Source organism: Vipera ursinii (assembly GCF_947247035.1).
Source record: "Vipera ursinii genome assembly, chromosome: 3".
Lineage (NCBI taxonomy): Eukaryota > Metazoa > Chordata > Lepidosauria > Squamata > Viperidae > Vipera > Vipera ursinii.
Window position 1 is genome coordinate 89188323 of NC_139516.1, and position 22768 is coordinate 89211090.

Consider the following 22768-nt stretch of genomic DNA (forward strand, 5'->3'; position numbering starts at 1 on the left):
GCAGTGTCACAGACTACATTGATTCCTCTCTAATCTTGTATTGTCGATCCTGATCATGTTTGTTATTTGCATCAGAAGATTCTTTTTCCAATTATTTTAATATGTTATCATACAAATCCAGATACATACAACAAAGCCCACAGGAAACATTTTATAATGCAAAGACTTACTTACATATGTGGATTTCCTTTTGGGATTAAAACATTTGTTCCATGAATTTATAATGTTATTTGACATGCTGATATGAAACCATTTATCAAAAACAGGTTGATAAATATAAACGTTGATACAGTGGATGGAGGCAACTTTTTCATGGTGCCCTCTGTATGTTAATATTGTAAAATAGTTTATCTCCATCTCATTCGTCAGCTTGAAGGTTTCTCTTGAAAACATGTTCAAATGCTATTCAGAGTCATCCGTCAGCTGACTGAAAATATGCTTGTTTAATGTTTAAAAGGAAGAGTGCCATTTATTATTTATAAGAGCATAAACATGATATGGCTATTTGTAAGACTGAGAACACCCAGCAAGTGTTAGATTTTGTCTGTTATATTTTCAAGAAGAATAAAAGAGCTATTCCTCAATTTACAAGCGTCAGAGATATCTAGCTGAGGTTGCAATATCACGTTGCAAAATAAAATAAGCAAAGCCCGGGACCAAATCACTGATAAGATTTTTCTCACACTTTTTTACATTATATTTAAAATTTATAAAACTTACTGGACCATGATCCAAATATTTAAAATGGGATGGTCTGTTTTATACAGAATCAAAATCCATTTTCATAGACCACTAGTTCCCTTGAATCCTGTAAAGGTAAAGGTAAAGGTTCCCCTGCACATGCGTGCTAGTCGTTTCCGACTCTAGGGGCCGGTGCTCATCTCCGTTTCAAAGCCGAAGAGCCAGCGCTTGTCCAAGGACATCTCCATGGTCATGTGGCCGGCATGACTAGATGCCAAAGACGCATGGAACGCTGTTACCTTCCCATCATAGTGGTCCCTATTTTTCTACTTGCATTTTTACGTGCTTTCGAACTGCTAGGTTGGCAGAAGCTGGGACGAGTAACAGGCGCTCACTCTGCTGCGCGGCACTCAGGATTTGACCCGCCAAACTGCCGACCTTCTGATCGACAAGCTCAGCATCCTAACCCACTGAGCCACCGCGTCCCTTGAATCCTGTACTGTATTCCAAAGAAAACTGAAATTTGTTGAAAATGTAACATGTGATTTTTTTCAAGACAAGTACAGGTAGTCCTTGACTTACAACAGTTTACTTAGTGACCATTCAAAGTTACAACAGCACTGAAAAAAGGGACCTATGATCATTTTTCACACTTACAACCATTGCAGCATTCCCAGTGGTCATCTGATCAAAATTCGGACACTTGGCAACTGACTCCTATTTATGATGGTTGCGGTGCCCCATGGTCATGAGTTTACCTTTTGAAACCTTCTGGCAAGCAGTCAGTGGGAAAGCCAGATTTGCTTAACAACTGTGCTATTCACTTAGCAACTGCAATGATTCACCTAACAACCGTGGCAACAAAGGTCGTAAAATGGGGTAAAATTCACTTAACAACTGTCTTGCTTAACTACAGAAATTTTGGTCTCATAAGTCATAAGTCGAGAACTACCTGTAATCAAAGCCTTCATCATTTGGCAATAGAGGTACGAATTAGAGAATAACCTCTACAGAAATGAATTCTTATCTTAATACGAGAAGAACTAAGTCCCTATGTATTTATCTCAAATATTGTAAATGAAATAAGTATATGCAAGTGTTGCAATAATTAGAGAGGAAGTCAGCAGTTAAATATGAAAACAGCTCATTGAATGTACATTTTGACTAGGTTTTGAAACCATCCAACCATCTGTTTTTCTAATTTCTCTTTAGCAGTTTAATTTTTGGAAAGCTGTTCAAAGCAGTTATTATTGCTACCAAAGTATTGCAAAAAGTGGCAGTTTACACTGGACTTTCCCAGACTGATACTCCCATATATACAGGTGAAACTCAAAAAATTAGAATATCGTGCAAAAGTTCATTTATTTCAGTAATGCAACTTAAAAGGGGAAACTAATATATGAGATAGACTCATTACATGCAAAGCAAGATAGTTCAAGCCATGATTTGTCATAATTGTGATGATTATGGCTTACAGCTCATGAAAACCCCAAATCCACAATCTCAGAAAATTAGAATATTGTGAAAAGGTGCAATATTCTAGGCTCAAAGTGTCCCTCTCTAATCAGCCAATTAAACCATAACACCCTTTGTTGGCAATGACAGAGGTCAAACGTTTTCTGTAAGTTTTCACAAGGTTTGCACACACTGTTGCTGGTATTTTGGCCCATTCCTCCATGCCGATCTCCTCGAGCAGTGATGTTTTGGGGCTGTCACTGGGCAACACGGACTTTCAACTCCCTCTAAAGGTTTTCTATGGGGTTGAGATCTGGAGACTGGCTAGGCCACTCCAGGACCTTGAAATACTTCTTACGAAGCCACTCCTTCGTTGCCCAGGCGGTGTGTTTGGGATCATTGTCATGCTGAAAGACCCAGCCACGTTTCATCTTCAATGCCCTTGCTGATGGAAGGAGGTTTTTACTCAAAATCTCACGATACATGGCCCCATTCATTCTTTCCTTTACACGGATCAGTCGTCCTGGTCCCTTTGCAGAAAAACAGCCCCAAAGCATGATGTTTCCACCCCCATGCTTCACAGTAGGTATGGTGTTCTTTGGATGCAACTCAGCATTCTTTCTCCTCCAAACACGACGAGTTGAGTTTTTACCAAAAAGTTCTACTTTGGTTTCATCTGACCATATGACATTCTCCCAATCCTGTTCTGGATCATCCAAATGCTCTCTAGCAAACTTCAGACGGGCCTGGACATGTACTGGCTTAAGCAGGGGGACACGTCTGGCACTGCAGGATTTGAGTCCCTGGCGGCGTAGTGTGTTACTGATGGTAGCCTTCGTTACTTTGGTCCCAGCTCTCTGCAGGTCATTCACTAGGTCCCCCCGTGTGTTTCTGGGATTTTTGCTCACCGTTCTTGTGATCATTTTGACCCCATGGGGTGAGACCTTGCGTGGAGCCCCAGAACAAGGGAGATTATCACTGGTCTTGTATGTCTTCCATTTTCTAATAATTGCTCCCACAGTTGATATCTTCACACCAAGCTGCTTGCCTATTGCAAATTCAGTCTTCCCAGCATGGTGCAGGTCTACAATTTTGTTTCTGGTGTCCTTCAACAGCTCTTTGGTCTTGGCCATAGTGAAGTTTGGAGTGTGACTGTTTGAGGTTGTGGACAGGTGTCTTTTATACTGATAACAAGTTCAACCAGGTGCCATTCATACAGGTAATGAGTGGAGGACAGAGGAGCCTCTTAAAGAAGTTGTTACAGGTCTGTGAGAGCCAGAAATCTTGCTTGTTTGTAGTTGACCAAATACTTATTTTACCGAGGAATGTACAAATTAATTCATTAGAAATCCTACAATGTGATTTCCTGGATTCTTTCCCCCCATTTTGTCTCTCATAGTTGAGGTATACCTATGATGAAAATTACAGGCCTCAATGGTACATAAGGTACCTGGTACATAAGGTATCATGCTTTATGAAGTAACTTGTAAATGTAATAACTAAAGCACCATCATTTGTTGCTGGGTAAACTGATCATATACATACTATAAGGAACATTGGTGACTTCAGTAGTTTTGATTTATTTTCTGACTTTGATTTAGTGTTTTGTGAGTATAGATCCTGTTATTTGTAAAACTCTTGATTTACAAATTAGCATTTTATATGAAGCCAAACCATTGTGATGTATTGAACATCAGGATTAAAGAAACCATGGCTCAGCAGGAGAGGTTGAACAATGTCAGTGACTTGCTCAGGTCTGCATTAAACTATATTATATGTTATAATGTTATAATGTATAACATTTCTCAGTCTAGGGTTAGATACAGAACTATCTTTCCTGTACTAAATAGGCAGTTTCACAAAGATAGGATAATGCCGGGCACACCCTCTCACAAACATTTCTTCTTTTTTCATGGAACATCAGTGCGAGACAGTTTTGCTTACACAGCATTGAAACTTAACATATAGGTATAATCTAAAAACCACAAGAAATTAATTTACCAGGTAATTTGGATGTGGTACTATGAAAAAAAAACGATTTCTGGATTTTAAAGTAAAATATTTAAAGCCAAGAACTGATGGAGGGCATGCATTATTCATTGCACTTTTCCTGTCTCTGCATATTTTTTAACCAAACATAATTGCATACATCACAGATCTATTTGTGGTAAAAGCGTTACCGATTTCTAGAATTAAGACTGCAAGAGCTGTGATTTCTAAGAACATTTTCATTTGAATCAAGAACTACGCTTACCTTTTGGCAACCTTTCAAGAATACTGCAAAGGGATAATCAAGCATTTGTCTATTTACAGAGCATTAGCCTATGCTCTCCTTAGCTTTCTCCTTAGCCAGGACTATCCATATAAAAGCCTAGGCTACATTTCCCTTTCTAATCAGCAAAGACAAATGTGAATTAGAAGCACAATCGCCTTTTAGAACCAATAGCACTATTTAAATCATGCAAGCAGGGAGCTTGTTTGGTAAGTTTTAAGAAGCCGTAACAATCATATAATTTGGACTCAAAGAATCCCTTTCCTATTCTCTTCCAGCCTCCCCTCAATTTATGTCACCTCAGGCTGGCTCAAGGGCAAGTTTTAGTAAAGTTCCTATTATAGATAGATCCTTGACCTACAACCATTTGTTTAATCATTCATCTGAAGTTACCACAGTGCAGGAAAAAAGTGACTTATGGTCATTCCTAGCAATTAGGACTCAGCCAGGATCCCTGATCACAATTCAAGAGTTTGGCAACCTGCATGTATTTAGGTCAGTTGCAGCATCCTGGGGTCGTGTGATGGCCACTTGCGATCTTCCCAGGAGGTTTCCAACAGGCAAAGATAATGGGGGAAGCCTGATTCCCTTAACGACTGCATGATTCACTGAACAACTGCAATAAGAAAGACTGAAAATTGGGCATGACTCTTTTAACAAATGAATCACTTAATAATGGAAGCTCTGGTCCCTATTGTGGCTGGAAAAGATTAATACATCTCTCTCTCTCTCTCTCTCTCTCTCTCTCTCTCTCTCTCTCTCTCTCTCTCTCTCCATCCATTCATCTTGTTGTTTCCTTCTGGAGTTAAAAAAAAACACACTTACCTAACATTGAAAAAAGGAGTAAGCAAAACAAATTTGAAGCAGAAGATCAGAAAACATGCATACCTAACATGCAAATGTACCTCCCACATTTGGAGTAAGCAACATCCCAGAAAACACAGAAAGAATGAAAAATAGTAATGAAAGGGAATTAAAAAGCAAATAAAAACTAAATCTAGTTTATAGTAATATAATTCACTCTATTTCTCCATAGTTTTCTATTGAGGGCTGAAGCTGGCGAGGTGGGAGCCCCTAATTTTCAATCCAGTTTTGCGAACAAGGGACAGATACTAGAACATTTCAAGCTTGGGAAAAGGCAATTAAATAACCACTAACTTGAAAAGGTGATCCTGGGTCAACAAGAGGTCCAGGATCTGAACCTTGGAAACTTTCCAAGTACTCTACAACATTTCAAATATTCAAGTTTTAAATCAAAAGGTCATTGTCTGAATGTAAAAGTATCATACAATAATTCTAAAACTCTTCTCCCTGCATTCCTTTACTTCCATTTCATCTCAAATAATTTCACTATTTTTATTTTTAGTTCCATTCACTTACTTTTCTAAGACCTACTCCTGATGCTACTAAATAATAATACCTTTCCTATTCAGAACCTCTTGGCATCTTTGTGTGAGTGATACTCAAAACTGAGCTCTTTTGAAGAGAATCTATGGGTTGGCAGGATGTCGTCTAGGTTGAATTTATTATTAAGGTATACTTTGCTAGGCTTTGATTGTACCTTAATTTTTAACTTTGATTTACTCTAGATATTTTGTATATGTGTAAGATAATTCTCTGAATCTGAGAAAGAAGAGAGAGTTTTCAGAACATGACAGACCAGGAACACATGGACATTTTAGCCTTCTTTCCTAAGGGAGGCATCAGTCCATCTATTAGGAAATTTATATTTATCTAGTCTCCAAGTTTTTGTAACTTTATCGCTTTTTCCTGGCATTAATGAAACTCTATGAATCTTGCACTGCTGTAGGAACCTGACGGTAACTTTAAAAAAAAATACAGTGGATTATTTTTTTCCATTTATTTACATAGTTTGGATGTTTTATCCATCAACCACTGGAAGTTCTATGAGATTTGGGTTTTCAATATTCTTTCGTTGATCAGCAAACACAATGTCTCTGGGCATTTTGCAATGGCTAATTGGAGCAATCCCATGCCAGTGACGGACAATTGTGAGTGTTGAGGATTACTTGGAGGCAGTAACTGAGGCTTACTGAAAGTGCCTAAAATTTAATTAGCTTACTTGGCTTCTGGATATGGAATGGGAGATGAAGGCACTGGGTGGGTTTTACTGACAATGAAAAAGTTACTTGAATTGATGAAGCATTGCTAAGCATTGCAAAGCTCCTTTGCTCACATGGCTCAAGAGTTCCTCCTGACCTTAATCCCAAATGCTCCACAAAAACAATAAGAAATGTAGCTTCATGATGTTTTTAAAAAATAATAAGTAAATGTTGCATACTTCCTTTTATTGTCTTGGACTTGGATCTAACCAAAACATACTGGAAAAGAAATGTTTTGGCTGAAGTGTAGTAAACTTAGTCACTGTTAAATCTTCAAGTGAGTCTTATTCCAATTCTGCTGAAAAGACTACTAATGCCACTGTAATTGTTTCCAGCATTATAAATGTTCAGTAAATTGGTGGAACAAATAGATTATTGTGTAAAATAGATAAAACTAATTAAGCATGTCAGTTCACTCAAGCCCATTATATAGAACGGTTTATCTCATTTTGCTAAATAGATTACAGCTTACATGTAATGCTGCTGTATGTTTTAATAAAAAAACTGTTAAAAATCAACTAATTGCCTGACAAATAAGGCTTAGATGTTCACATGCCTGCAGAGATTATTCAGGATGCATATCTATTATTCTTCAAAAACACTAATGATAGTAGGACAACTGCAGGCCTATCAACTTTTAGGGTGTTCCTGAAACATTATTTTCTGAAGACATTACTTTTATATTTGGCACTAAAATTTATTTCATCTTAAATTTAAAACAACGTGTTGTAAATTAATGCATCATCTAAACCACACACTCTTGTGCAGGGAAACACTTTCTTTTCCTTTCAGACTACTCCAAGCTGAACTGATTAAATCTGTACTTCATTACATGCAAAATGGGCCAAAGGGGCAATCTCCTTCCTCCTTGATTAGGGTCTCAATAGGGATCTGGATGAACCCACAATGAGATCATATGCAGCGTAATGACATTGGAGATCATTCTTGACTTAGGACAGGTCACTTAGAGTAGCAATCCCCAAACTTTCTGGGGCAGAGGGGATGGTTCCGTGGCAGGTATGTGCATGAGTTTGCGTGTCTGCCACTCACATAAATGGAGCTTCATACATAAGCACAAGCACCTAGCACCTGTGCAAATGGAGCTTCATGTGTGAGCATGAACACCCACTGCTGTGCAAATACAGCTGCGCATGAATGCAAGCTTGCTGCTTGAGCAGCCCGGGGATTGGGGGTTGACTTAGAGACTATTCAAAGTTCCAACAGACTCTCCAAAAAGAGACTCTAAGTAGAATCTAAGCTTAATCTAATCTTGACACACTTTAAAGCTTCTAATTACAGCTTGTGCTTTGAGAAATCAGGAAGCAATGGTAAATTACACAAATGTTTATTCCTCCTGCTTTTTTCACCTAAAAAATTGTGGCTTTCCTTTGTTCTTTTCTTAATGGCCCTTTAAAAGTGTTCTCTTCTTGTACCTATTCTCCCTCTTATTGTTCTTGTAATTAATTAAGTTTTGTGCTCCATAGTAACAATTACCATGCATCCATGATCATTTTCCCACTAGCAATTTATAATGTCATCCAGCCATTGTTGTGGCAATATATCATTAAAGAAATCACGCTTTCTATTGTTGCAGCAATAGCTGTGTAATGCTTTAAATCACCAGTGCAGTAACATTTATGTCTATATGAAACAACAAAGATTCACTTCAGTGAAGTGGTGCAGGCTGTAGAAGCATTCTGATTTGTTTGCTGAAACAAGGAAGACAGCTGATTCACCTCAACAAAGCTGTTTCTGTGACCTTGAAACACCTAAGGCCAATACTATTGAACTATTGAAGCTTCTCTGTGCTTTCTCCAAAAGCATTGTCTGAAGAAGTGATTGCCTGTAGCCTTTTCTGAAATTGCCTAAATTGTAAGAGTTTTATTGTATACCGAGGGGAGTCTGGATTCCTTTCCTCTTGGTTTTCTCCTGCAATACTTGTTGAAAAAGCTATGGAGATTCTCAGCCAGGCCGTGTTTGTTTCAAAGGTGCTTTTTCAAAAGGCAACTGGACTTTCTTTGTTTTTTTTCTTGAAGATGTTTTGCTTCTCGTTCCAACAGCTTCATCAGTTCATCATTGCAGTTCATCAGTTCATCAACTGATGAAGCTTTTGGGATGAGAGGTGAAAACATCTTCAAGGAAAAACAAAGAAAATTCAGTTGCCTTTTGAAAAAGCACCTTTCAGTTTGTTGAAAAGATTTCATTTATCTTTCTCCCATAAAGTGAGTTCCTCTAAGACAGACATGTCAAACACAAGGCCTGGGGGCCGGATCCGGCCTGCGAAGTGGTTTCATGCGGCCCGCGAAGCCATCCTGGAAACAGTGAGGGAACGGCCCCCACTGCCTTGGCCCTGGCCCAGAGACCCTCCTTCTGCCAGAGACCCTCAGATCTGTCCCACTCCTGCCCAGGCCCCCATAGGCACCCTTGATGCAAATGATGTAGAGCTGGCCACGCCCACCCAGTAGGCCATACACACTCTAGCCATGCCCACCCAGTAGGCCACGCCCACCATGGCCATACCCACCCGGCCCCCTGAGGGCAACCGCAGTGCTGATGCGGCCCTCAATGAAATTGAGTTTGGCACCCCTGCTCTAAGGAGAAGGCAGAGGAGAACACAAGCAGGCCAGACTGAAACAATATCATTAGGTTTTTAAAAGTTTTTGAAGTAAGAGGACCATTGTTGCACAGTGAAGATGCTTCAAGGAGATACTTTGAAGTGAGGGATATTACTTTCAATGTGTACTGCCTCTGGGAATCTCGACAAACACAAAAAGATAAAAGCTGACAGATAAAACATAAGAGGTCACGTATTATCACTTCTGGAAATAATAAAATATTGTGGGCGAGGTCATTCGTGGTTTCTTTTTTTCTCCACCCCGAACCAACCCAGCGATGCCCTCGCCGTGATGTCCCATTGCCTGGAGGCGGTCCAGGTCTGGATGGGAAGAAACAGGCTTCGTCTCAATCCCGACAAGACTGAGTGGCTTTGCGTACCGGCATCTCGGGCTAACCAAACTATTCCACCTTTAATGATGGGGGGTGAGGTGTTACCCCCCGTTGATAGGACTCGCAACTTAGGCGTCTTCCTGGACTCACGGCTCAATTTTGAAGATCATATATGAACCGTGACCAGGGGAGCTTTTGCCCAGGTTCGCCTGGTGCGCCAGTTGCGACCCTACCTGGACCGAGATGCCCTACGCACAGTCACTCATGCGCTCGTGACCTCCCGTTTAGACTATTGCAATGCTCTCTACATGGGGCTGCCCTTGAGGACCATTCGGAAACTATAACTGGTGCAGAATGCCGCCGCGCGAGTTGTGATGGGGTCTCCCGATACTCCCATGTAACACCTCTACTCCGTGAGCTGCATTGGCTTCCGGTTGCTCTCCGGGTGAGATTCAAAGTGCTGGTGATGACCTATAAAGCCATCCCTTAGGTCCGGGATATTTGAGGGAACACCTGCTGCCTGCATAAAGTTCCCTTCGTCCAGTGCGCTCGCAGAGGGAGGGTCTTCTCAGGGTGCCGCTGGTAAAAGACTGCTGGCAGATAACACCCAGGGAGAGGGCCTTTCCTGTGGGTGCGCCTGCCCTCTGGAACCAGCTGCCCGTAGAGCTCAGGACTGCCCCTGACCTACGCTCATTCCACCGGGACCTGAAGACTTGGCTCTTTGAGCTCTCTGACCCAGGCTGAGAATTTTAACTGGGGTTTTATTTTCAGGGATAATTTAATCTTTTAATTCTCTTTTAACTTTGTATTTTATATTGATGTGATTTTAAAATGCCCTGTAAACCGCCCTGAGTCCTTCGGGAAAGGGCGGTATATAAATCTAATAAAAGCAAAATCAAAATCAAATTGTCCTCTTTGCATTAAGAAGGTTGGTAAGAGATCTGGTAGTTTCTGGTGTATCACTGCCTTTCAGTGGACCATAGATTTGGAAATATATAATAGCCATAAAGTGGTCAGTGAGGGGAATCAGCTACTCAGTGACCATGGCAAAATTATTGGGACAAATGTCCCAGTAACATGCTTGGTGAAATTAACAAGAACTGTGTACGATTTGCAACCAATTAGGGCATTATATCAAAAACAAACTGCCCGAATAATAGTTAACAATAGCTTGACAGAAGCATGTAATATTGAGAAGGGCACAAGGCAAGGGTGTCCGTTATCGCCTTTGTTATTTGTGTTAACATTGGAGATATTATTGGTAAAAATACGGAACTCAGAAAGAATTAAGGGTATACAAATTAGAGATCAGGATTATAGATTGAGAGCGTTCGCAGACGATCTGGTTGTTACAGTGACCCAGCCGGAGAACTCTGTTGTGGACCTGATGGAGATAATAATGCAATATGGGAAGGTTTCTGGATTTAAAGTTAATGCACAAAAAACTAAAATTCTGGCCAAAAATATGACAGTATCGCAAAAGGCTCTTTTAGAAGGATTAACTGGATTTGAGATTGTTAAAAGGGTCAAATATTTGGGGGTGCTTCTGTTGCCCTCTAATACAAAGTTATATAAAAATAACTATGAAAAATTATGGGGAAAAATTCAAAAAGAAATGGAGAGCTGGGAAAAATTGCAATTGTCTTTGTTGGGGCGAATCGCAGCAGTGAAAATGAATGTCCTGCCTAAATTTTTATTCTTATTTCAAATGATACCGGTTCTTAAGAAAGATTCTAATTTGGAGGAATGGCGAGGTATCAATAAATTTGTTTGGGCAGGGAAAAGGCCACGAGTTAAACTTAAGATTATGCAGGATACTCGTGAAAGAGGTGGTCTTAAAATGCCCAATCTTAAATTATATTATGAAGCTGCTGCGTTAGCAGGAATAAGTGATTGGATTAATTTGACACAAGAGAGATTATTAAATCTTGAGGGCCACGACTTGTTGTTTGGCTGGCATGCATATTTGTTGTATGATAAGAAGGTAGATAATGTGTTTAGAGTGCATATTTTAAGACAGGCATTGTTGAGAGTTTGGAAGAAGTATAGACATAAGTTAGACTGTAAGATACCATTGTGGGCAATCCCAAAACACGCAATAGAAAATATAAATGTTGGTTTTAAACATGATGTGACTACGTACAAGGAGATTTTAAGCTTGGAAAGAAATGTCTGGTGTCTGAAACCATACAGCCTCTTGCGAGATGAGAAGATTGTTCAAACTTGGTTTCAATATATTCAGCTACGGGCCAGGTGGAAAGAAGATCAGAAAACTGGTTTTACAATGACTGATGAAAATCTGATAAAGCAAATTAGAAATCAGGGTCCAGCACATATTAAACGGATATATCTTGCATTGATAGAAATTGACTCAGAAACAGAACTTGTTAAAGATTGTATGATAAAATGGGCCCAAAACATCCAAGAAGTTATTACAATGGACACGTGGGAAAAGATTTGGGTGAAGAACGTAAAATTTACACAAGCTCAAAACTTAAGAGAGAACTTTTATAAAATGTTTTACAGATGGCATTTAGATCCTAAAAAGCTTGCAAGTATGTATCCGAATTATCAGCCCAAATGCTGGAGGTGTGGCGATGAAGATGCAACATATTTTCACATATGGTGGACTTGTAAAAAGGTTAAGGCCTTTTGGATAAAAATATGGTGGAACATGCAGAAGATTTTCAAGCAAAGGATAAAGTTTTGTCCGCAACTTTTTTTGTTGGGAATAATTACAGATGTTACGGTTGTGGACACTAAGCTGATGTTGAATTTAATTATGGCAGCAAGACTCTTAATAGGTCAGTATTGGAAGAAGGAGGAACTGCCGACTATAGAAGAATGGACTTTAAAGGTTTCTGACCTGGCAGAGATGGCAAAGATTTCGGCTTATTTGAAAGATCACTCGCAAGAACGTTATATTATGGAGTGGAGAAAATGGATTGAGTATATCCAGAACAAATATGGGACTAAAAAGTTTCATGTAGCATTTGAATAAGTCTTCCTTTCTTTTTTCTTTTTTCTTTTTTTATATATTTCATATTAATAGTGTTTGTAGTTATCCTATATGAGCTAGAGAGTGATAGATTTTAGAGTTTATGGTTGTTAGCATATGGATGTTTATGATTGTTTTTTTTTTTTGTTCTTATACCTTGTACTTAGCTCTGGGAAGTTGGGGGGGAGGGGGAGAGGGGTAGGGAGGGAGGGGTAGGGGAGGGGGAGGGGGGACTGTTAAAGATAAAATGTATGTTAAAACTTTTTAATAAAAAAAAGAAAAAAAAAGAACTGTGTACGATTAACATTTGGCACAATCAGGCATGCTCAAGCATTATATAAAGAAGGTAGATGTTGAGGGCACCAGCTAAATTCATTTTCCCACCAGGAGGCCCTTGAGCATCACATGGTGTAGAAGTATGATAATTTACGATACCACCAAATGAAAACTATTCTCAGTGTTGGAGAAAGAGGCGTAATTTATTAGATTTTAATTGTTACACTGGGTTGGCAAAACACCAAACAATGCTTAAAAAAGGAGAACATGCCCTAATGCCATAACCCTGCTGATTAAAACTTGTCTTATAAGATTTTCCCCATAGATAAATCAGCTAAAGTTTCTGCTGATTAATATACTAATTAAATGGATAAAAGCCTATTACCTTAATTGAAATAAATAACAATTCACTAAACAAGCAACTGCCTTTTTTCCTTCTTTTTCAGTATGTCAGATCTAGGGGGGGGGGGAAATGGAGCAGGAGGAGCTAAATAATCATTCATTTACACTAGGGTCTCCTAAAAAATAAAATTACTCTCCATATATAATAGACTGAAACAAATTACTTTTCAAAGTACTGTTGATACTGTTCTAACATAGGATGGTTGTTTATGATCACCCCTGCTGATGAACTTCAGTTAAGTGCAGCTGCTGTGATAGAGGCCACTGGATACCAAGAGGCTCTTCAGAGTACTTTTCCCCCTTATGAATGCCCAATTATAGTAAGCATGAAACCACACATTTTAACAAAATTCATCACAACCCTAGGTTTGTAGTAAATGTAAGGAAATAACACAAAGCAGCACATAATTTAGCACTCCACAATCTGGGCCTTTGAAAGTATATCAAATGTAAGACCATTTTCCACAAAAGTGCACCTAGATCAAGTTGGTTTTCTTTAGAATCATTACATTAGAAATGCTAAGCGGAAGCTCTCCTGGCTAAATAAAACAACAGAACACCTGTTCATGAATGAACTAAAGGTGTAGGGGCGACGTTTCGACGGAATCCCATCCGTCATCATCAGGCTGGTGGCTTCTGCTTCCTTCTTCTGGGAGAAGCATGTGGCTGTTTGTTCCTCTTTTTTAAACTGCCAGAGGGGGTGTGTTCTGTGGGTGGAGGTGTGCTCTGATTGGGTGGGGGAGTAAGTGTGTTCTGATTGGGTGGGAGTGTGTTTTGAATGGTGGGTGTGTTCTGATTGGGTGGGGGTGTGTTTTGAGTGGATGGGCTGGTCTCAGCTGCCAGCCTTAGACCTGAGCTGGTGAGTTGTGCTGCTTTTGTTCGGCTTCGTGTTTGTGGTGGTGCCATGTTTTTATAGTGGGTGTCAGTTTGCTTATTGTGTGGTTTGGAGGGGTTTAAAGTGGCTGATGTTGCAGCTGTAGTTAGGTTTCTGTTTTGTGGTTGTGCCTCGTTATCATTGTGGGTTCGGATTTGCTTTTTGAATGGTTGTGTGGTGGTGATGTCATGTGGTGTTATCATGACTTTGGGTCTATCATTCTTGGTGGTTGGGACTCGTCTGTCAATCAAGGCGGGTTTCCAAATGGTTGGTAGGCGAGAGGTATCATCTCGTTTGTTTATGCTGTGGGGGCGTTTTTCTATCTCAATGGCTTCTCTGATTATTCTGTTGTTAAAATGTTCAATTTTGGCGATAGTTTTGGTTTTTTTTAAATCAATTTCATGTCCCGTGGCTTCAAAGTGTTGGACCAGGGATGAAGTTTGTTCTCCTTTTCTGAGTGAGTTTTTGTGCTCTTCAATGCGTGCACTTATTCTTCTGTTGGTCTGTCCGATGTATGTGGTGGGGCAGGTGGTGCATGGGATTTCGTATACTCCTTGGTTTTCTAAGCCAATTATGTCCTTGGGGTTTCTTAGGATGGTGGATATTTTTCTGTCTGTGTAGAATGCTGTTTTGATGTTGTGTTTTTGGAGGACCTTGCTGATTCTGTCTGTGGTCCCTTTTAAGTATGGGAGGAGGGCTTTGCCATTTTCTTGTTCTCTGTCTTGGGTTTTTGTGGGTGTCTCTCTTCGGATTAAGTTGGTAATCGTGTTTCTTTGGAATCCATTGGCTGTTAGTACATTAGTGAGAGTGTGTAGTTTGGTTTTTTGGTGTTGTTCGTCAGCTAGGTGTTTTGTTCTGGAGATGAGTGTCTTGGCTACGGAGTTGATCTGTGCTGGGTGGTGGTGTAAGAGTGCCTTAGTCTTAGTCTACAAGAAACCCAACGGCTCCCTAGGACACACTATCTACCATAAAAAAACACACACAAACCGCTATCTGAACGCACTCTCACACCACCACTCTTCTGTATCTGCATCAAACTACATTGTCAAAATCAATGCTCAAAATACGTGTTTCATACATTTAGATTAAGATTCGGATAGATTCAAATTGTCAAGTTGCTCAAAGAAGTGCAAAATATGGCAAGAAAGCTGAATAGCTGAATTACGTTTATAAATGTGAAGGTTGCCAGATTTGCAGACAAAAAAAAAATCCTTCAGCACCTCTGCCTGTGTTGGGAGGCAATGTGGTGAAGTGTGAAATAAATTGTGCATACTGTTACACAGTGTTTTTTTTTTTTTTTTGTAAAAGAAAAAGGTGCCGGAACTCATACATGTCATACAACCTGCCTTGCCTACCCTACAAGTTCCATCCAAAAAAGGTGCCGGAACTCCGTTCTGAGCGTTCTATGAGAAAAAAAGCCCTGGTGTTACAAGTCAGATGAAATTTAGTATACTAAATGCATGGCAATCTTGCAGACAGAAGAATCTTAGTAAGAGATGGTGAAAGTTCTTGAAAGGGAAAAGGAGTTTTTCCACATATTCATGAACCCTTGGGTCAATACAAACGATATGAGTCTGCCTAAATTGTTCCACCTATCCTCTATGTTTAAACAAAAAATAACAATGACAATAAGTAACCAAAAAAAAATCATGTATAGAGAATTAGGACTTACTCTCTTTCCAGGAGGGCCAGGGGGACCTGCCTCACCAGAAGGACCTGGCGGCCCCTGAAATCATAAAAATATCCAAATTACCCACTTTAAAATGTGATTGCTAAAAGATACTATGCAATGATTATGTATATACTTACTTACTTAGCAACCAAGGCATGTGTCATCGACTGATACCGGATAAGAAAACCAGCAGTGTACACTAGGAAAATATAGGCATGTGGACTTGACTTGCTCAGGAGTATGAAGGGGCTTCACTTAGGAAACTATAGGAAGTTGTATTAATGGCAACTTCTTACTCAAGTGCTTATAGGAGGTCCTTGAGTTACAACCATTTGTTTAACAACTGTTCGAAAGTCATGATGGTGCTGAAAAAAAGGTGACTTGCAATCAATCCTTGCACATACAACTGTCACAGTATGTGATTTGCACCTGGCATGTATTTAGCACAGCTGCGCCATCCTGGGGTCACATGGTCACCATTTGTGACCTTCCAGCCAGCTTCTGACCAGCCAAATCAATGGGGGAAGCAGGTTTGTTTAATGATGCTGGCAAAAAAGTTGTCAAATTGGAAACAGTCACGTGATGACACACTTAATGACTGCATCACTTAGTGATGGAAGTTCCAATCCAATTTTGATCATAAGTTGAGGACTACCTGTATTTATCCATTTTTCCCATGGATAAATAGGAAAAAAATAAAATAAATAGACACGAGTTGAATATGAGTTGTTCCAGAGAGGAACTTTCAGTCTTCTCCACACAGTCCTGATGTGATTGGGATATAATTGCTATCATCTTCAATTATTACAATACAATCAGTTAATACAACACAGTCAACAGAATTATTCTTGCAAAGATATTACTTACAGATTGGCCTGGATCACCATCATCACCTTTTTCCCCTCCTGTGCCATCAGTTCCCTAGGGAGGTAGAAAGAGAAAGAAAGAAAGAAAGAAAGAAAGAAAGAAAGAAAGAAAGAAAGAAAGAAAGAAAGAAAGAAAGAAAGAAAGAAAGATAACATTCACATAAAATATTGTATGTTCTACTCAGAAAGAACATACATTAAGAACTATGACAGACCGCAATATTAATTCTATATAGTATCCTATGTTTGCCTAAATATCTCAGTGATTTGCTTATTATCCAAGAGAGCCTCTCATAACAACCTCGGCTTAACTTTAGTTGTAGAACTGCAATGTTTTTATACTTGATAACTTTTTCAAAAATCCAGTTCGACATAATAATCAGGATACTGTACTGCAAGAAGTAGATCAAGATTCAATTTTCCACTAAGCCAAATACAATCACAAGCTGCTATCAAGAAAGTCTCTGTGCCTCGCTCACTGTGCAGGTTGATATGAAAATAATATTTAGACAGGCGTTACACTGAATCCTGGAAAGGAGCAGAGGAAAAATATTTTCAATTTCAGACCCCACAAAGCAGTGTTTTGATCAGAGCAAAGAGATGCAACAAAGTAAATTTCTCAGAATCAGAATCTCAGAATCCAGTATCAACTGAAGCCAGTCAGTTTCACTTCACCTAGGAAAGCAATTTTATTTTCAAAATACTTACAGCTGGACCAGGTTCTCCAGGGGGTCCAGGGTCACCCGGGAACCCAACAGGACCCTACAGAAATTTTTTAAAAAACAAGGTAAGACTAAAGAGGAAGGAAAAAAAAATAACTGTAAATAACATTTTTATTGATACATAGCTTGTGAAAAGATACAGCCTCTGAGACAAAAATAGTTCATTTGATGCTCACAAGATATTTGGGAATACGACTTCCCTAAATCCAACAAGAGTGACCAATATTAAGAAATTTAGAAAAATATTTTTTATTGATTGATTTGTTAAATTTCTATGCCACTCATTAGCACCGATACAGCAAATCTGAATACAGCAGGTCTTTCTGACAGCACTCAGAATTGTTTTATAGAGTTAAATTAGTATCTTCACTCACTGGATTTCCCTTTGGACCATCATCACCTGGAGGTCCTTTCAGTCCAGGAGGTCCTGCTGCTCCAGGTGGCCCAGCTTCACCTTTCTCACCTCTTTCACCTTTTGGACCCTGCAAAAAAAAAAGAAGAGCTTTTAACAGATACTGTATATAGATTGCATAAAACAAGTAAGGAGCAACCAAAAAAAACCCCTATAAAAATCTCAGTCACGTTTTTATTGGAAGCATTTTTTGAAGCAATATATACTGCTCAAAATAAATAAATAAAGGGAACACTTAAACAACACAATGTACTGTATTTAATAGTAGAATGTCTTATTTTCTGTTGCCTTTATTTTTTTGAGCAGTATATTTTGGATAGAGAAATGAAGAAAGCACTCCAAAGTTTTCCAACAGTATCTGGATTTCTGGAGAGGTTTGAAAATGAACTGAAGTGCAAATGGTTGTAAAATAAATAACAACAACAACAACAACAATAATAACTCAGAACTTCTTACATTTTAAGGAGATACCTGGTTGATACCTGGTATGCTGGCAGCAACCCGTGTCAACCATTAGTGCCAGTCAATTTGAATGTTCAGTTGACTGAGTTTCATGTTTAATGAATAAAAGTATAATAATAATAATAATAATAATAATAATAATAATAATAATAATAATAATAATAATAATAATAATAATTTGGAAGGGACCTTGGAGGTCTTCTAGTCCAACCCCCTGCTCAGGCAGGAAACCCTATACCATTTCAGACAAATGGCTGTTCTGTCTCTTCTTAAAAACTTTCAGTGTTGGAGCATTCACAGCTTCTGGAGGCAGGTTGTTCCACTGATTAATTGTTCTCACTGTCAGGAAAATTCTCAATAGTTCTAGGCTGCTTCTTTCTTTGGTTAGTTTCCATCCACTGCTTCATGTCCTGCCTTCAGGTGCTTTGGAGAATAGCTTAACTCCCTCTTCTTTGTGGCGGCCCCTGAGATCTTGGAACACTGCTATCATGTCACCCCTCACCCTTCTCTTCATTAAACTAGACATACCCAATTCCAGCAACCGTTCTTTATATGTTTTAACCTCCAGTCCCCTGCTCTTCTCCATACTCTTTCTAGAGTCTCAACATCTTTTTTACATTGTGAAATTAATTGAAATTAATGGTAGAATTCTTCATGTTATATTATTGAGTGAACAGATTTTCTGAACATAGTCAGTATGGAGAAGTATTTAAAAGTCCTGTTCCATGATTAATGAAAACTGCTATCTCAGGAAGAACGGACCCACACACAACAGGTGTCTCCTATGAAGTTCTCTAAAATATGAGTGTCACTGTGTGGGAAATGATGATGAAACATAAATGTAGAGCTGTTGGTCAAGTGTTACAAATTATTGAAAAGCCTGTTCAAATAACTGGAATAAGGGAATGGGCAAATAAGCCGAGATTACAATGGCAAATCACTCAAGAATGCCAGTTCTCAAGATCAGTGTAATAATAAAGGCTCAGAGGTGATACGAGTCAGGAAAAATAGGTAGAAAAGAGAGGCAGATATCACACAAATTGACCAACAGATACTGATACTTGAAATGATCTTGAAATTTAAAAAAAGTCTGCTTAAGATTTTTGCTGTGTAGATCAAGTAGTAAATAGAACTCATTTCTCCACTAAGAATCTCTGTGCTGAAACACTAATTTTAATAAGAAACCTTTCCTGGTAAATTTAGGAGTGTAATGAGGAAATTATCTGTACATTTTGGCAGAATGGAAGATAGAATGATACTATTTCAAAGTTGTATGGAGAAATTATAGTACAGTCACTTCTACAAATCCTACTGGAAGAAAAAGTAGATACTTACAGTTGTGCCACCTTCTCCAGGAGGCCCAGGGTTACCAGCTTCTCCAGGCTCACCCTATGAATATTCAAGATAGAAGTAATACATTATATAGTGACTCTTCTCTTTCCTGTTAAAGGACAACTGCTACTGTATATCTATTAATGAACTCTTTAACCTTAAAAAAACCCCAATCTGGATGTAAATCCTTGCGAAATCAGGAAATGCTAATGAAAAACTATTTCAAAATATGTAGTTAGAAATTATGTTTAGGTATTTAGCCTAAGGAAAGACTAATACATAAACACAGTGACAATAAATAAAATAACCTGCTGACAGTTAACAAACTCTTCATCTCTGGCCTCAAAAGCAAACAGCAGCATTTATTAGTGATGATAGCTCCTTATTAAAACAGATGGCTTGTCTGGAATATATAAATCTGAGAAAAACATGTATACACTATTAAAGAAATGTTTCAGTTAATTTATTCTTCTCTTCAGCCCAAAGTGAAAATTCCATAAAACCCTTATCAGAACTGAGGAGTGACCAGTGAGCTTCCCTTGGCTTCATATGGGATTGGCTCAATATTTATGACTTTCCTTGGGGGAAAAAAACAGGTAGAAAAAAACTTGATTTGTCTGCATGTTTTCCCTTGGCTGATAAAATAAATATGTAATCTACTACCCATTTGTATGCTACGAGTCATTGATTGCAGTGGATACAATTGTGATGATAGGTAGGTAGATAGATAGATAGATAGATAGATAGATAGATAGATAGATAGATAGACAGACAGACAGACAGACAGACAGACAGACAGGTCCATAAAATGTCATGGATATTTAATTAAATTATATTTATGTTGCAACGCATGATCATTATTGGTTTACAATCATAAGGACTTGAGGTTCCACAGCATCAAGGAACAACAGTGTATTAACACCAGTCAGTATTCGCATGAATTTGGAGCTTGTTTCTTGACTGCAGAGGCCTTTCCAGAAGGCCTCTGATGGCAAAACAGAGGCCAGGGGCAATGCACACAAGCGGCGGCAAGCGGCCGCAGAAGAAGTAGGCCAGCAAGGCGAGGCAGGTATTGGGGCATGGGCGGCCTGGCTGGGGCAATCCTAAAGTAAGTGGGTAAGACAGCTCCCCAAAATAAGACCTGGTGCCTCTTTTGGAGCCAAAAAAATTATAAGCCTGGGTCTTATTTGCAGGGAAACATGGTAGTTGCATAAGAAGAGTGCAAGAATAGCAACTGGATCAAGATTATGAACACCATACATATTATTTCTAAGTTGTATACATATAAAATTGTTATAATTAGAATCAGGTCATTGAGAAATAAAGCCTAATAGTGTCCCTTTTGATAAGCAGGCTGAAGTCTTTTTTTAAAAAAAATTCTTCCTTGTAGAATTCATTTTAATTGAAGATGCCAAGGCAGAAACTTTAATCAATCTATTCAAAGCATACTTTTTTTTTATAAAGCTATGGGCATTTTTCTGAAAAATGGCCTTTTAAGAAAACTATGCTTCCCTCCCTAAGTCTAGCTCCATTAAATAACATTTGAATCAAGTGCATCTACTCTGTCAACTTCCAGTCCATTTCACAATATTTTAAAGCCTGTACCTGGGGGGGGGGAATGTTGGACTTTAAGTGGATAATGTTCATGTATTGGTTGTTTAGAAGTAGAAGCTATTCTGAGAAAGACAGAAAGCATTAATGATTCAAGCATGACCCTTGGTGTTTTTACAGTAGCTATCTTTGGCCTATACGATTGCATGAACGGCAAATAACAAAATGAAACAATAATCTAGTTAAACATGGATGGCATTATCTATAGCAAAAACAAATACAATTTGGATTTGAATGACTTTTTTTTAAAAAAAGGTGTAAATTATCATTTCCATGAGAATCACTATGGAATATTGTGAATGCAGTATTCCTGAACGTTTCATCGACATCTTTAAGAACCTGTATTATAACTCCAGCTGCTGTGTACAAATGGAATCTGGCAACACAACCTTCTTCAATATCAATACAGGAGTAAGAAAGGGATATATGTCCAATGAACGGAATAACAGAGTTGGACAGGACCTTGGAGGTCTTCTAGTCCAATCCCCTGCTTAGGCAGGAAATCCTACGCCATTTCAGACAAATGATTGTCCCATTTCTTCTTAAAACTTCCAGTGTTGGAGCATTCACAACTTCTGGAGGCAAGTTGCTCCAATGATTAATTGTTCTTACTGTCAGGAAATTTCTCCTTAGGTCTAGGTTGCTTCTCTCTTTGGTTAGTTTCCATCCGTTGCTTCTTGTCCTGCCTTCAGGTGCTTTGACTCCCTCTTCTTTGTGGCAACCTCTGAGATACTGAAACACTTCTATCATGTCCCCACTTATCCTTCTCTTCATTAAACTAGACATACCCAATTCCAGCAGCTGTTCTTTATATGTTTTAGCCTCTAGTCCCCTAATCATCTTTGTTGCTGTTTTCTGCACTCTGTCACCATTCTTGTTTCTCCTCTCCATGCACAGAGCAATGGATAATACTAACTTTGGCATCCCAAGGGGAACAGCCTGTCTAACAGATTTAGATTTTGTGGATGACTTTGCATTGCTTGGTGAGACATGGGTATTTGTAGGAAATGACCACCAGTTTAGATGATAAGGCCAATAAGATTAGCTTACATATACATTCTGAGAAGACCAGGTTTATGCAAATCAGAAATGCTCAGGATAATATGCCTATAATAGTCCATAGCTAGGCTATAGAACACGTCCATGTCTTGGTAGCATCATGTCTATTGATGGAGGTACAAGTCAGGGCATTAACCATCAAATTGGAAGGGCAGTGGCCGGTGTTTCAATGCATGTGCCATAAATATTATCACAAAGATAAAACTCTTCAAGAGTGTTGTTATACTGGACCTAACAGCTGGTTTTGTTCTGCCAGGGGACCCTAAATGAGTCTAAAGTCGCCCCAGAGAGATGATGAAGAAGGAAAGGACCCCCGTTGATCATAGAAAGATGGCAGTTGATCAGTTTGATCTGGGGAAAGCCCTCCAAACCGGCAGGAGAAGGGCTAACTGCACTTCCGTGACTAGCCCAAGCTACCGACAACCGAAGCAAAAAAGCAGCACCTAGAAAAGACTGTCAACAATGTGTTTGGAACTGGGCAAGAATATTGATGTTTTCTCTTCTATTTTACAACTGGACTGCCTGGAAAAGACCCCCAAGAAGAAGAAAAAAACTCTCCAAAAGTGAGAAGAGAGGGGATTGCAGCCCCAACCTTCCACAGACGG

The 22768-nt window shown here is 39.0% G+C and overlaps 1 protein-coding gene across 1 annotated transcript in view; it reads right to left on the minus strand.

The window, feature by feature from the left end:
* The window catches only part of COL11A1 (collagen type XI alpha 1 chain), a gene marked incomplete at its 5' end in the record, with an annotated part of 287402 nt that overhangs the window by 41914 nt on the left and 222720 nt on the right, over positions 1-22768 (minus strand). The window contains 5 exons of the mRNA XM_083358489.1: positions 15700-15753; positions 16567-16620; positions 17274-17327; positions 17662-17769; positions 19497-19550. Coding sequence (XP_083214615.1) covers positions 15700-15753; positions 16567-16620; positions 17274-17327; positions 17662-17769; positions 19497-19550 — 324 coding nt within the window. The remainder of the gene's footprint in view (positions 1-15699; positions 15754-16566; positions 16621-17273; positions 17328-17661; positions 17770-19496; positions 19551-22768) is intronic.